Here is a 15,213-nt window from a genome sequence, read left to right on the forward strand (position 1 = left end):
CCAGTCCCAATCTCTGTTTTCTCGCCCCCAATCCCATCCGAAGTCTGGGAGCGAGGGTAGGGGATCTGGGTGGCAGAATTGTGACGCCTCCAGTAAATATCGCGACAGTGCCTGATCCCTGACCCTGACACACAGGCAGATACACACACACACACAGAGTCCTTATCCTGACCCAATGCCTGTAGCAGGGGTGTCACCTCGGGAGAAAAAAACCAAACCCAAACCCGTTGTCGTCGAGTTGATTCCGACTCATAGTGACCCTATAGGACAGAGTAGAACTGCCCATCGGGTTTCCAAGGAGCGGCTGGTGGATTAGAACTGCCGACCTTTTGGATAGTAGCCGAGCTCTTAACCACTGCGTCACCAGGGCTCCCCTCGGGAAAAAGGGAACGTTAAAATCGCGGTGGTCACGGCAGTACGCATTGGGTGATATGCCACAGTTGAAACCTCACCCTAAAGTAAGACCTGTCTGGGTGCCCCTCCCCGCGGAGAGCGGCAGGTGGGCTCCCGGAGATAGAAGCCACGACTCTGCAGCAGCACCCCGCGCGGATGCCCCTCGAAAATATTTTGCGATCCTTGCGACTGGAGGGGGCAGCAAGCGGATCTGGTTACCATGGTAACGTGCGCAAGCCATTCGGCGCATGCGCATTGCCTCTCTGGCCTGCCTCCCGGAAGTGATTGTCTCTGGGTCACGGCGCAGGCGCAGGGTACGCGTGGTAGCGCGAGGCGGAGGCGGAGTGTTTGTGTATCTTCGAGCGGTTGTGGGGCGCAGAGCCGGGTCTGTGCAGCGTGTACGTTATGTCAGACAACGAGGACAAGTGAGTGCAGGAGCAGACCTTTGCGGGAGCCTGAGGAGGGACAGGGGAAGCGAAGGCCTGGGTCGGAAGAAACTGAGGCGCCTGGGGTCTAGGGGCAGTGTCTAATGGGACAGGGATACTGGGGGCCTGGGTCGGAAGAGACTGAGGAGCTGGGGTCTAGGGGCAGTGTCTGATGGGACGGGGATACTAAGGGCCTGGGGTCTAGGGGCAGTGTCTGTTGGGACGGGGATACTAGGGGCCTGGGTAGGAAGAGACTGAGAGCCTGGGGTCTAGGGTTAGTTAGTGTCTGATAGGACGGGGATACTGGGGGCCTGGGTCGGAAGAGACTGAGAGCCTGGGGTCTAGGAGTAGTGTCTGATGGGACGGGAATACTGGGGGTCTCGAGTCTAGGAGCAGTGTCCTAGGAGACGGGGATACTGGGGCCCTAGATTGTAAGAGACTGAGGAGCTGGGGTCTAGGGGTGGTGTCTGAGGGGACGGGGATACTGAGGGCCTGACGGCTAGGGGCAGTGTCCGAGGGGATGGGGATACTGAGGGCCTGGGGGCTAGGGACAGCGTCCGAGGGGACGAGGATACTGAGTGCCTGGGTCGGAGAAGACTGAGGGCCTGGGATCTAGGGGCAGTGTCTGATGGGACGGGGATACTGAGGGCCTGGTAGCTAGGGTCAGTGTCCGAAGGGACGGGGATACTGGGGGCCTGGACTGGAAAAGACTGAGGGCTTGGGGTCTAGAGATAGTGTCTTATGGAATGGGGATACTGGGGGCCTGGGTTGGAAAAGACTGAGGGCCTGGGGTCTAGAGGCAGTGTCTGATGGGATGAGGATCCTGGGGGCCTGGGGTCTAGGGATAGTGTCTTATGGGACGGGGATCCTGGGGGCCTGGATCGGAAGAGACTGAGGAGCTGGGGTCTAGGGGCAGTGTCTGAGGGGACAAGGATACTGAGGGACCAGCAGAGCTGGAGAAGGGAAGGCTGGGAACCAGGAGCATAGACCAGGCCAGAGTCTAGACGCAGAAAGGCCGAGGCTTGAGGGACCTTGTTCAGTGACTAAGGTGTCTTTCAGCAAACTGCCACTGAGTTGGGCTCTGTGTCTAGTACTGGGAATATGAGGTGAATTAGGCACAGTCCCTGCTCTCCAGGTGACCACTTTCTAGGAGACAGAACAGGCCCATGAACAGATAATATGGGGTAGTAGTAGAAGGATATAGTATGGAATAATCCTGAGGGGGAGGCTGGTGACGCCTCACAGAGGTGGTGAAAGGCTGTGAAATGTGACTAAGAATTGGCCTGGTGGACAAGGCATAGAGCATTACAAGTAGAGAAAACAATGTGTCCTACAGTACAGAGACAAGGTGTGGTGTGTGTGGGAATTTGGGGAACCAGCTTGTGTTCTGAAAGCAAAACATGTCAGGAAGGGGCAGCTGAGGGACAATAAAGACTAGATGATTGAGGGCTGTTGTGCCTTTGTAAAGACTTTATTCTCTCGTTGAGGTAAAGTGGACATTGAGTTGTTTTAAGCAGTGGAGCGATACAGTTAGATTTTCTTTTTAGAAGAGATACTTTGCATACATTGTGATGAATAGATTCGGAGAGTTGAATTGGAGGAGAAAGACCAGTTAGGAAGTTGTTGCAAAATTATAAACTGGGAAAGGATGGAGACCTGAATTTAGATTGTGACCACGGAATAGAGAGGAGAGTGCGGAGAGATTTCAGGAGGTAAAATTGACAGGTCTTTGTGATAGGATGTGGGTGTGAGGGAGAGATGGAGGATGAGTGTTTTCTAACTTGAACTGGGTGAGTGCTTCTTCCAGCCGTGATAGAGAACCTGGAAGAAAGAGTAGGTTGTTATTGTTTTCTTTGGGTGTAGTAGGATGATCCCCGAGGTCAGGAATGGTGGTGAAGGGGGCAGATGTGAGAGGCCAAGGTCATGAAATCTGTTTTATACATATCATACTGAATTTGACTGAATTGGCTTATTTATTAAACAAATATTTATGTGTCTGGCTCTATTCCAGAAGCTTGGAATATACAATGAATGAATTGGGGGTGGGTGGTGGGGTGGGCAAAGACAGATGATAACAGGCATAAGTAAGTAAATGTATGGTATGTTAGATGGTAAGTACTATAGTAAAAATAGAGAATTGGGGGAGGACTGTAGGTTTCAGTTTTAAATAGAAACGTTATTCGAGAGAAGGCTTCATGGAGATGATGTCATTTGAATAGGGCTGGAGGAGGTGAAGGTGTTAGCCTTGGGGCAGATGGGACAACTAGAGCAAAAGCTCTCAGGTAGGTGCATGCCTGGAGTGTGCGGAACAGTCAGGATGCAAGCAGTGTGGGTTCTACCAGGGGAGAGTGGTAGAGGATGAGGTCAGGGAGGTGATAGGAGGCCAAATTGTATATGCTTGTGGGCCACTGTCAGGACTTGGCTTTAACTCTGAGTGAAATGGGGGAGCCATCAAAAAGTTGTGAGCACAGGAGTGATGTGATTTTAGGTTTTATAAGGATCACTCTGGCTACTGTGTTGATAATAGACTGTAGGGAGGCAAAGATAGAAGCAGGGAGTTGGGAGGTTATTGCAGTAATCTAGGTGAGAGAAGATATTAGCCTGAACTTGGGTGATTGTAGAAGTGGTGAGAAGTGGATGGATTCTGGATATATTTTGAAGGTAGAGCCAAGACGATTTCATCATGGATTGGATGAGGGCTATCTGACGAGAAAAATATGGGAGTCGTCTGCATAAGTATATGATTCAAAGCTAAGAAATAGGTGAGATCACCATGACAGTATGTGTCAGGAGAGAAGAGGAGACGACCAGTGACTGAGTGTTAGAGCTTTTCAACCATGAGTGCTTGGAGGAAGAGGTTGTTAAGGTGCCGTTGAGTCAGTTCCAACTCATAGCAACCCTATGTACAGCAGAACAAAACGCTGCCAGGTCCTGCGCCGTTTTCACAATTATTGTTATGCTTGAGCCCATTGTTGCAGCCACTGTGTCAGTCCATCTTGTTGAGGGTCTTCCTTTTTTTCCTTGACCCTCTGCTAAGCATGATATTAACAAATGAAGGTCCTGAAAGCTTGACTCCATCGATATCATTAAGATCAACTCTACTTTGAGGAGGCAGTTCTTCCCCAGTGGTATTCTGAGTGCCTTTCAACCTAAGGGGCTCATCTTCCAGCACTGTATCAGACAGTGTTCTCCTGCTGTTATAAGGTTTTCACGGGCCAGTTTTTTCAGAAGTAGACTACCAGGTCCCTCTTCCTAGTCTGCCTTAGTCTGAAGTTCCACTGAAACCTGTCCATCAAGAGTGACCTTGCTGGTATTTGAAATACTGGTGGCAAAGCTTCTAGTATCACAGCAACACACAAGCCACCACTGTACAACAAACCGGCAGACAGGAGAAGGAGTAGCCAGTGAGGTGAAGGAACACCAACAGAATGAGGTGTCTTTGAGGTCAGGCGAGAAGAGAGAAGATGTATCGACAGGAAGGGAGTGGTCTAATGGGCCAACTGACAGATCAAGTTAAATGATAGTGAGAATTGTCCATTGAATTTAGCAACTTGGAATTCATTAACGAACTTGAAAGGAGTAGTTTTGATGGAGCCGCAGGTGGGTGTGGTGGAAGTCTTATTGGAATAAGATTACGACAGAATGGGAAGAGAAGAATTGGAGACACTGAGGAGCAAGACTCTTTCAGGAATTTTTCTCCAAAGGGGAGCATGGAAATAGGGCTCTGCCGGGAGGGAAAAGAGTAGTAAGTTTGCTTTGTTTTCTAAGGTGGGGAAATAGGCACATGTTTACACACTGATAGGAATGATCCAGTGGAGAGGGAAGCTGATGATGAGTGAGTCCTAGCAAAATCTGGGGGTTGATGGGGAAAGATGGAGGGAGTAGAATCGAACAGAAGTGTGGTTCATTTATTAAGTCGATATTTACTGAACGCCCCCTAGACATTTGGTAGTACACTGATCTCTGTCTTCTTTGATTCTAGTAAGTGATGCTCTAACCGGCCTCTTCTTCTTGTACAGTTTTGATGGCGATGACTTTGATGATGTGGAGGAGGATGAAGGGCTAGATGACTTGGAGAACGCCGAGGAGGTCAGTATTTTAGCCTCAGGCTCCCACCTCTGTAGCTCAAGCTGCAGGTGGTAAGCGCTTGAATACGTCTGCCTCCTCTTCATGGTAAAGGCCCATGCCACAAGCATCCCTAGTTAGAGGGAGCAGCGTGCTGGTTCTGGGTGGTAGAGAAGCTCTGTGTGATGTGCCTAAAGGCCTTTGCCCATCAGGTTCACAGTCCTTGACTTCTGGGGCAGTTAGTTCACTGATGGGTAAAATATCACCTTCGTTCATTTAGTAAACACGTTGAATGCTTATTATGTGCCAGGCGCTCTGTGGGGTGTGTCTATGGTGGGGAGAGGTCAGCAGGGCCCACATCAGGCGGGATTTGATAGCCTAAAGGCAATGGAAAGCCACTGACGAGGTTTGAGCTGGGGGATGACATGATCCAGTTGACATTTTAGAAGGAACCTTCTGGCTGCAGAGTGAGGAATGACTTGGAGAGGGACAAGAGTAAAAGCAGAGAGACCAATTAAGGAACTCTGTGGACCTCCAGTGAGAAAGAACTATGGCTTGGACTTGGGGGCTGATAGTGTAGGGGATTTGAAGAAGACAGATGAAAGAGGGATTTTGGTGGGTTGGGAGATGATCCGGAAGACTACCATGAGCACTAGGTGGGTGGATTCCCAGCTCCATGGACAAAACAGGGCATTCCCTATGGGACTGATGGAGGGAGAGTGCTCCCTTGATTTTTTCCACTGGGAAGCTGAAGCCCCTTCTCCTGGGTTTCCTCTGTGTATGTGACACTCTCAGATACCAATCACTTGAGTCAGAAACGTCCATCCTTCTGATCTCATTCCCATCCCTGTCCTATTGATTCAGCCTCCTAGAGGTGGTTCAGACACATGTCTGTTTCTCTGTCCCTGGGGCCTCAGCCTGGCTTAGGTCTTCATCACTTTTTGCCTGCACTACTGTAGAAAACGTGCTGCTGGTTTCCTGCCTTCACTCTCACTCCACTCTGCTCTGTTTGCCACTCTGCCGCTAGTCATCTTTCTAACCAGCAAACATCATCAGTTACTTCTCGGCTTCCTAAGTGGTCTCTCTGCCTCTGCCCTTGCCTCATAGAATATCCTCGACAGAGCACCCAGGGTGGTCCTTTTAAGTCAAATGTGTTTCTCCTCTGCTTATAATCGCCCTCCAGAGGCTTCCCACCTCCTGTAAATGCCAAAAAAGATCTGCAGAGTCTTTCACACTGTGGCTACCGCTCCCTCTCTGGCCTTCTCTCTTCTCACTGTTCCTTGTCCATGCCAGGCCGACTCTGGCTCAGGGTCTCTGTTCACGCTGTGCCCTTAGATACCTACATGGTCTGCTCCCTCACCTCCTTCAGTTCTTTGTCCAAATATCACCTCAGTGTGGCCTTCCGTGACCATCCTACTTAAAATGGCAGCATTCTCCCCCTTCTCATGCCCTGCCCCACCCTGGCACTCTTCTCTTTCTTTGTTTTTATACTGTAGGAGCCCTGGTGGCACAGTGGTTAAGGGCTATGGCAGGCTGTGGCTGCTAACCAAAAGTTCAGCAGTTGGAATCCACCAGCTGCTCCTTGGAAACCCTATGGGGCAGTTCTACTCTGTCCTATAGGGTCACTATGAGTCGAAATTGAGTCCACGGCAATGGGTTTATTAATATTTTACTTATTAATTTTGTTTATTGCCTATCATAACGTAAGCTCTACAGGGGAAAGATTTTTTTGTTTGTTTTAAATGTAATTTACTTAATTGTAAATTTTTAGCAATGGCTGTGTTTAACAATTGGTTTGCAAATTTTCTTTTAATTTTATTGTGTTTTAGTTGAAATTTTACAGCACAAATTAGTTTCCTATTCGAAAATTTATACACAAATTGTTTTATGACATTGGTTGCAATCTCTGCAATGGGTCAGCACTTTCTCTCTTTTCCTTTACATTTTGGGCTCCCTGTGTCCATTCGTCCAGGTTTCCTGTCCCTTCCTGCCTTTTTTGTCTTTGCTTTTGGGCAAGTGTTGCCCATTTGGTCTCGTATACTTGATTGAACTAAGAAGCACATTCCTCATGTATGTTATTATTTGTTTATAGGCCTATCAAATCTTTGACTGAAAGATGGGCTTTGGGAGTGGCTTCAGTTCTGAGTTAGCAAGGTGTCCAGGGTCCATAGTCTTGGGTGTTCCTCCAGTTTCCGTCAGACCAGTAAGTCTGGTCTTTTTTAGTGAATTTGAATTTTGTTCTGCATTGTTCTCCCGCTCTGTCCAGAACCCTCTATTGTGATCCCTGTCAGAGGGGTCAAAGGGAAAGAATTTTTATCTGTTTTATTCAGTGCTCTATCCCAAGCACTTAGAACACTATCTGACATATGGTAAACTCTCAATAAATACTCGCTGAATTAATTCCTTATTTATTATAGAATTTATTCTCCTGACTTCAACTGTATGTACACCTTTTGCCCTAATCAGACTCCACATTTGGTTTTCCAAGCCTGGCATGTTCTCTCCTTCCTCTGTGCCTTTGCACATGCTATTCAGTCTGCCTGGAACACCTTTGCCTGCCTTGTTGGCCTGGCAGCTCCTACTCATCCTTCTAGAGTAGTTCCTGTCTCATCTCTGCACACTCTTCCTAACCCCCGCTATGAGTTAGATGTCCTCCCCCTTTTTGTTAACTTTGCTGCCTAGTGTGCTACCTTCATATCACATGTTCTTCTGTTACTCAATTTGTCTCCCCAACGAGGCCATGAATTTTTTTTTTTTTTTTAATTGTACTTCAGGTGAAGGCTTACAGAACAAATAGTTTCTCATGAAACAGTAGTATACATATTGTTTTATGACATTGGTTAACAAGCCCACAACATGTCAACCCTCTTGCCTTCTTGACCTTTTTTTTTTTTTTTTTTTTTGGTGAAAATATACATAGCCAAAGATACACCATTTCAAAAATTTCTACGTGCACAGTTCAGTGACATCGACTACGCTCTTCCAATTGTGCTGCTATTCTCACTTTAGATAAAGGCTTACAGAACCAAATAGTTTCTCATTTAACAATTAGTATACATGTTGCCCTGTGACAATGGTTAACAACCTCACAACACATCAACACTATCCTTACTCAACCTTGGGTTCCCTATCACCAGCTTTCCTGTCCCCTTCTGCCTTCTGGCCCTTGTCCCTGGACTGCTGTGCCTCATTAGTCCCATTTGGTTTTATGGGGCTGTCTACTCCCCGGCTGAACGGTGAACCTCAGAAGTGACTTCACCACTGAGCTAAAAGGGTGTCTGGGGGCCATGCTCTCGGGGTTTCTCCAGTCTCCTTTAGGCCAGTAAATCTGGTCTTTTTTTTTTGTGAGTTAAAATTTTGTTCTACATCTTTCTCCAGCTCTGTCCAGAACCCTCTGTTGTGATCCCGGTCAGAGCAGTCAGTGGTGGTAGCCGGGCACCATCTAGCTGTACTGGACTCAGTCTGGTGGAGGCCTTGGTAGCTGTGGTCCATTAGTCCTTCGGACTAATCTTTTCCTTATATCCTGTTCTCTTCATTCTCCCTTGCTCCCCAAGAGATGAGACCAGTGGAGTATCTTAGATGGCTGCTCACAGGCTTTTAAGACCCCAGACGCTACTCACCAAGGTAGAATGTAGAACATTGTCTTTATAAACTGTGTTATGCCAGTTAAGCTAGATGTTCCCCAAGACCATGGTCCCCACAGCCCGCCACCCAGCAATTCAGTCCCTCAGGGAGTTTGGATGTGTCTCTGGAGCTTCCATAGGCCATGAATTTTTTAAGAACAGAAACTCTTTCCATCTCAGCACCTGTTACAATGTGTGGCACAGGGCAGGAGAGTAAAAGCTTGATAAATAATTGTTAAATGTGTGACTACCACATATGGGTATTCCGCCTTCACTCTGACTTTTCTGGCCACTTGACCTAGTGACTCGTACCCTGTCTGGAAGTTGGAGTGCGTGTTCCTAGCTTCCTGCTTGGGGTTATTTGTTATCTCTGCTCCAGGTTATCTTTATAGGGCCAGCTTTCTGGGACCGCCCCATCTCCAGGCCCTCTGCTTCTCTTTCTCATGAATGAGGCAGTTGGCTCTGGACTCCACCAGACCTGGATCCTGATTGTGATTCCTGCCTTTCACTAGGTCCGAGACTTCGACCAATGTAGCTAACTCTCTGAGCCTCTAAAACAGGGACTGTAATCCCTATCTCATAAGGTTATTGTGGGGACTGAATGAGGTGTTAGCAGGGCAGCTGCAGGGTTCCTGGCCTGTAATAAGTGTTAATGGTAGTGGCAGTGATGATTGTGATTACTGTCGTTTATCACCCTTCCTCCCTCTTTCAAAACATGAACCCTGAGATTTTCCCTCTTTTCAACACTTTTTTTTTTTTTAAGTTTTGACTGTATGCCATGTTATGGAGATAAACTCCTTTGACGTTGAGTTGATTCTGACTCACAGAGACCCTTATAGGACAGAGTAGAACTGCCCCATAGGGTTTCTAAGGTGATAATCTTTACGAAAGCAGACTGCCACCTCTTTCTCCCACGGAGCAACTGGTGGGTTCCAACCTCCGACCGTTTGGTTAGCAGTTAAGTGCTTAACCACTGCACTACCAGGGCTACTTGATTTTCCCTCTTTTCTGTCTGGGTGTCTAGGAGGGCCAGGAGAATGTCGAGATCCTGCCCTCTGGGGAGCGACCGCAGGCTAACCAGAAGCGGATCACCACACCGTACATGACCAAGTACGAGCGAGCCCGCGTCCTGGGCACCCGAGCCCTCCAGATCGCGTGAGTGTGTACTCCTTTTCTGTCCTCTGCCGATCCTGCCCAGCCAGGCCCTGCAAACAGTCTCTCCCTTGCGCTCAAATTCTAAACATGGACGGTGCTGTCCCTGTGTAACAGGCTCTGTGCTGGATCCCTGCCCTCAGGGAGTTTAGATCTATAGGAGAAACATCACTTGGGCATTTGAGAAGTCAAATAACAGTACAGTAGAAAAATCACAATAAACACACAGAACTCCATGATTCCCTGTCAGGTTAGTGAAGCAAAAAAAGAGTGTGAGTTCCAAGAAGAGCCCTAGGCCGCTGTGGGCCGGGTTAGTCAGGTAGCAGCTCCCACTGGGCTTACAGTGGTTCTTGACTCTGGGTGGACTCTGGCCAGCCCAGAGGAGTGGGAAGGGCACGCCACGTAGAGGGCATGCTAGAGATGTGGAAGGGCAGAGCAGTGTGGGGTTCTGGGGATTCCATACGTAACCCCCTTCCTCTCCCTCCCAAGTTTGGAGCCAATTGAAGGATAACAAGATTCAGGAGATAGGACAGTAGACTGATGGAGGTCCAAACGTCTGATCCTTGGAGAATGTGGTCTTTGAACAGTGAGGCAGTTCACCTTGTCAGAAGCTGCAACCGCAGGGCCAGAGTCTGCCTGCGAAGATCGTGGCACAGTGGAGAACAGACCAGAGAGCACCGTCCCTGCAGGCAGGTGGCTTTGAAAAAGCAGGGACTTGAAGAGACTCAGTCACAGATGCCTGCTTTTTCCTCAGGCTGACCCGGCAGATAAGATACTTCTTCCCGGGGGAGGAATAGGTAAGGGGACAGAGAGAGGGCAGAGGTGTTACACTAATAGCAGATCCCTTGTGGGGAAGCTAGAAGCAGAGGAAAGGAGCACCCACCCCAAAGCTCTTACAAGCTGGTGTGGGAAATGGTGTGTATGCGGGGAAGGGGCACCAGATCTGAGGGTTTGTGAGTGCTGGAGGAGCAGTTTTCGCCAAATCTGGGTGAGCATCCCCCTCCCTAGTTTTCAAACAGCATTAGACTTTCTCTCTTCCAGTCTTGGAGCGTACCAATGACAACTGTGTCCGCCTTGATCAAGGTGTATGGTGGCCACGGTGTTTCTCACCTATTCTGCAGCTGTAGAACTCTAGCCAGCCTGGTTGCACTCCTTGCTGTTCTGGGTGAAATTAGCAACATTCATATGATAACGTTTGGTACCACTGGGGTCAGGAATCTCTAGGCCTGCACCATGCAGTATGTCAGCCACTAGCTGCATGTGGCCGTTTAAATTAGGTAACATTGAATCAGGTTCAATATTCAGTTCCTCAGTTGCACTAGCCACACTGGATAGTGCAGACATGGGACATTTCTATCATCACAGAGTGTTCTATTGGGCAGTGCTGGTCTAGACTAAAAATGGCCTAGCAGGGAAAGAATCATTCATAAACTACTTTTCAAACAAATAGACTGATTGTATGCAAGTTAACAGTCATTCAGTACTCTGAGTAGAATAGTCTGGCAGCCTGTGTTGGGGATGTGAAGATGATTAAAGAATTAATCCCCCAGTCTTCCAGGTATTCACAGTCTGTTGGGAAGATGGGGGTGGTGTTTTATAAAAGGTACCAAAAAAAAAAACCTCACCAATTCCAGGGTGCCTGGGAAAGCCTCATGAAGGAATTAGAATTCAAGCGGGGACAGGGAAAGGGAGGTGGTTTTGAAGGTACTCCATGTACTGCCAGAAACAGCAGACACAGAGGTCCAGCTAGAGGCAGCCAAGTGTGGATGGCCATGGCGATGGCAAGTCGCTTGGGACAGGAGCCTGGGAAAGATGTTACTAGAGCCTTGAGCGACACGTTCTGAAGATTGGAGTTCATTTTGTGGGTAGTGTGGAGCACTTAACCGTTTTTACAAAACATTCTTGATAAACAAAAGGGAGTGAGGTATGGTCCAGCTCCTTCTGTAATAGTCCCTCTGATTAAGGGATGTAACTAGAAAGGGGAGCAGGAAGCTGGCTGTAAGCTCATGGACAGCTAGAGCTGTATGTTATACCATTAGCAGCTGGCAAGTGACCCTGCACTTAGTACATGCTGAAGGAGCATTTCTTGGATGAAGTTTGAGTCTGGTTCATTAGCACCACCTGGTGGCTGATGTTGTTTATCACATCCGCTCGTTGACACGTTTATTTGTGGAGGCCCAGGTATGTGACAGATTACTTAAGGGCACTGTTGCGGATGTGAAGATGATTAAAGACTTAACCCCGCAGCCCCCAGGTGTTTCCAGTCTGGTGGGGGAGGTCGTCCTGGTCACAGAGACCCAGAACACATCACGTGCACATAGTAGGTGCTGGGTGAATGGACGCTCTCGAATCACTCATATCTTGAAAGAAATAAGGCCTGTGCAGATCATAAGAGCATCTTGCCGCATTCTTTGAAGGTTATATTTTGGAGACGTTTAAGTAGTTACTGAGGGAGGATATAGGGAAGTTAAATACTTGGTCTCTGCCTTTGGGAAATTTTCAGGCTTCTGGTAGTAACAGAAATCAAAATACTTAGTAATAAAATTAGTGAATTATTTGGTATAAAGTAGTGCCTCTCAGACTAGCTTATTATCAGAATCACCTGGAGGACTTTGCAAATGTACATTCTCAGGCCCTTTCACCTCTGTTTTTAGCATGCACGCCTAGTAATTCGGATGATTAGCCAGGTTTGGGATCCATTAGTGTAGACTTGAGCTGGAATAATCAAGGGCACCTTCCTAGAGGAGGTAGGCCTAGAATTGGCATCCCCTTGTTTGTTTCTGGAGCCTGTGCTGTGGGCCAAGCAGGGTCTGGGCCCCCACGTTGAGCCACATGTGGTCTGCTGTGGGAAGCTTCCAGGCAGGTAGTTACAGTGCAGCGAGACGGGCGCCACGAGAAGCATATGCAAAGTGAGTCGGGGCACTGAGGACGCAGCACACGGTTGCCAAAGTGGAGCCTCTCCCAGGCTTGTAGGAGAGGAGGCGCTTGTAAGAGGACACATAGGGAAACGGCGTGATGTGTCCAGGGAACCATGTAGTTTGGCATGACTGGAACATGGGGTAGGTGTAGGGAAGTAGCATGAGAAGATGCTAGAAAGGTGAGCAGGGGGCAGGTTGGCTTCTGGCCTGATGACCATGGGAGTCGTGGAAGAATTGTAAACAGCTAAGGCTGGGGAGGGGGCCAGGCTGGGAGCTCAAGACCACCGAGGAGGTTGTTGCCACGAGCCAGGAGGGAAATGAGGAGAGCTGGGCATCGAGGCCGGGCTCATGGACTTAGATTCAAGCAGTCAGAATGGCGTGCCTTTGCATGTGCTGTTCCATCTGCGTGCAATGCTCTGCCTTGGTGTCTGGGCTCCAGAGTCTGTGATAGGCTGGGGAAGGTCTTTGGCAGGGGAGCTGACACGGTGGGTGTCATATGGCATAATGATGATGGCTGACATTTGTCTCTTTCATAATACATTTCTTATTACATGGGAGGAGTTACAGCATAGTGGTTAGCAGCATGTGAGGTTCAAATCTTGGCTTTGCCGCTTACTGGCTGTGTGACCTTGAGCAAGTTGCTAACTTGTTTGTCCCTTAGAAATAAAAATAGGACCTTCCTCAAATGAGGTATTATGTAAAGTACTTAGAACAGCACCTAGTAAGCACTTGCTTGTTAGCCATTATTATTTTAGCATCACTATCATGTAGGCAAGGCAGGGATTATTTTCTCCATTTTCAAACGAGGGTACTGAGATATGGGGAGAAATTAATTGACTCGAAATTGAAAGTTGAATTCTGTCCTGCACCCTCATGTCCTCACTGTGGCTGGTCTGTGGCAGTGCCTCTGTCCCCACTCCCCACTATGCCTGCCTGCCTAGGAGATGACCTTTCCAGGTGACGCCTAGGATGCCCACCCTGTTGGTGAAGTGAGCCCACCCTTGCTTCCTGCTGGGCCTTCTCCTGGTGTTTGCAGTCTTCCCAACATCTGTCCCTGTGCCCACAGGATGTGTGCCCCCGTGATGGTGGAGCTGGAGGGGGAGACAGACCCCTTGCTTATCGCCATGAAAGAACTCAAGTAAGTCTCCCAGTGGTGGTTCACTGCTCTAGAGCCCTGAGAGGCGTCTCTGGGGTTCTCTGCCCCCCACTCCACGTATTGGCCGGGGAAATGGGGTGCTTGTTCCATAGATCCTTAGTTCATTCAGGATCAGCCTATGGAAGGAGAGGGAGAGGGGCAGGCACAGGGGCAGTGCTGCTGAGACATGGCCCTTCCCTGGCTATCAGAGGTACCTATTCCCTGCTGCAGGGGCCCTTACCAGAAGCCCCCTCTTCCAGCTGCCACAGGATGGCAGCCTTGCAGACTCACTCTCCCACACTCAGGGGTGCAGGGACTTCCTTTTTATTGTAATTCAAGGATGTTCCTTAGACTTCTCTTTTCTCCCATTCCCCACACAATCTGTCCCTTCTGCTGCAGAGCTGGGGTCACCAGCCTCATGTACTGTGACTTCTCCCCCGCCACAGGGCCCGAAAGATCCCCATCATCATCCGCCGCTACCTGCCAGACGGGAGCTATGAAGACTGGGGGGTGGACGAGCTCATCATCACCGACTGAGCCGGAGTCACCTTCCTGCCCCTACCCTGTCCTCAGTGTCTCCTCTCCCATTCTTTGATATGTGTAAATAATAAAGTATTCAGCCTTTCAGCCCTTTCCCGTCCAGCTGTCTGTGACCCCCTCTTCCCGTTACTGCCTGGAGCACATGCCTATCCAGTGGTCCCGTGCTGTCAGCTCTTTAAGAACCACCTGGGGCCCTTACCCCCAGTATCCCATCCCTCCCTCCATCTCCCTGGTTCACGAGAGCAAAGGCTGCTGCAGGGGAGACACCTCAGCTGCCTTCCCAGCAGACAGATGAGTCTTTGTGCCCAGGGAGCTGGTTGCCATGGAAACCCCCAATTTCCTTTCCAGTGGGGACTGGCTGCAGGGGCTTCTCCCTTCTCAGGAGTATCACAGAGCAGGTCTCATCAAGCCACCCATTGTTTCCTAAGGACCTGCCTCGAGCCTCTTATCATGGGCTCGGATCCCCTTTCAGGAGCAGTGCCTCAGCAGGAAGCTTGGGGACGCAACCATCTCCCGCCTCCCCAGGCAGAGCCCTGCTGGGCAAGTCTGCAGCTGGAGCAGAGCCGGAGCACCTGCCTGCCCCCTCTGTCCCGACTCCTGCTCAGGCCACTGCCCACATACGGTCCTCCGGGCCCACCTCTCTGGTTGTCCACACCCACACCCTCTCCCCCCCACCCAGTCCTCTGAGGCCTTGACTGGGGTGGGTGCCAGGATGACAGTGGGCAGGGAAGCCAGGCTCCTGGGGTCAAGGTCTGACATTACATCAGAGCTGGAGCTCCCCCTCCCTCTGCCTTGGGTGACCAGCATTGGCGTGCTAATGGGTCCTGTTTTTCATCCCATTTACTTGACCTGAGTTAAGCCCAATCACATTGTCTTCTCCCTCACTCAGGGGGACAGGGAGAGCGTAGATACCGACACCAACAGCTAGAAGGGAGAGCCGGGACAGGGAGAGCATACATACC

General features: G+C 49.5%; 1 protein-coding gene across 1 annotated transcript; it reads left to right on the forward strand.

The window, feature by feature from the left end:
- Positions 1-612: 612 nt before the first annotated feature.
- POLR2F (RNA polymerase II, I and III subunit F) lies at positions 613-14,335 on the forward strand. Its single transcript, XM_004373847.3, has 5 exons — positions 613-818; positions 4,838-4,907; positions 9,531-9,661; positions 13,643-13,714; positions 14,158-14,335. Exons 1-5 carry the CDS (start codon positions 799-801, stop codon positions 14,246-14,248), a joined length of 384 nt encoding a protein of 127 aa, XP_004373904.1. The 5' UTR covers positions 613-798; the 3' UTR covers positions 14,249-14,335.
- Positions 14,336-15,213: the final 878 nt, after the last annotated feature.

The sequence above is a fragment of the Trichechus manatus genome, unplaced genomic scaffold (assembly GCF_000243295.1).
Source record: "Trichechus manatus latirostris isolate Lorelei unplaced genomic scaffold, TriManLat1.0 scaffold00027, whole genome shotgun sequence".
Taxonomy (NCBI): domain Eukaryota; kingdom Metazoa; phylum Chordata; class Mammalia; order Sirenia; family Trichechidae; genus Trichechus; species Trichechus manatus.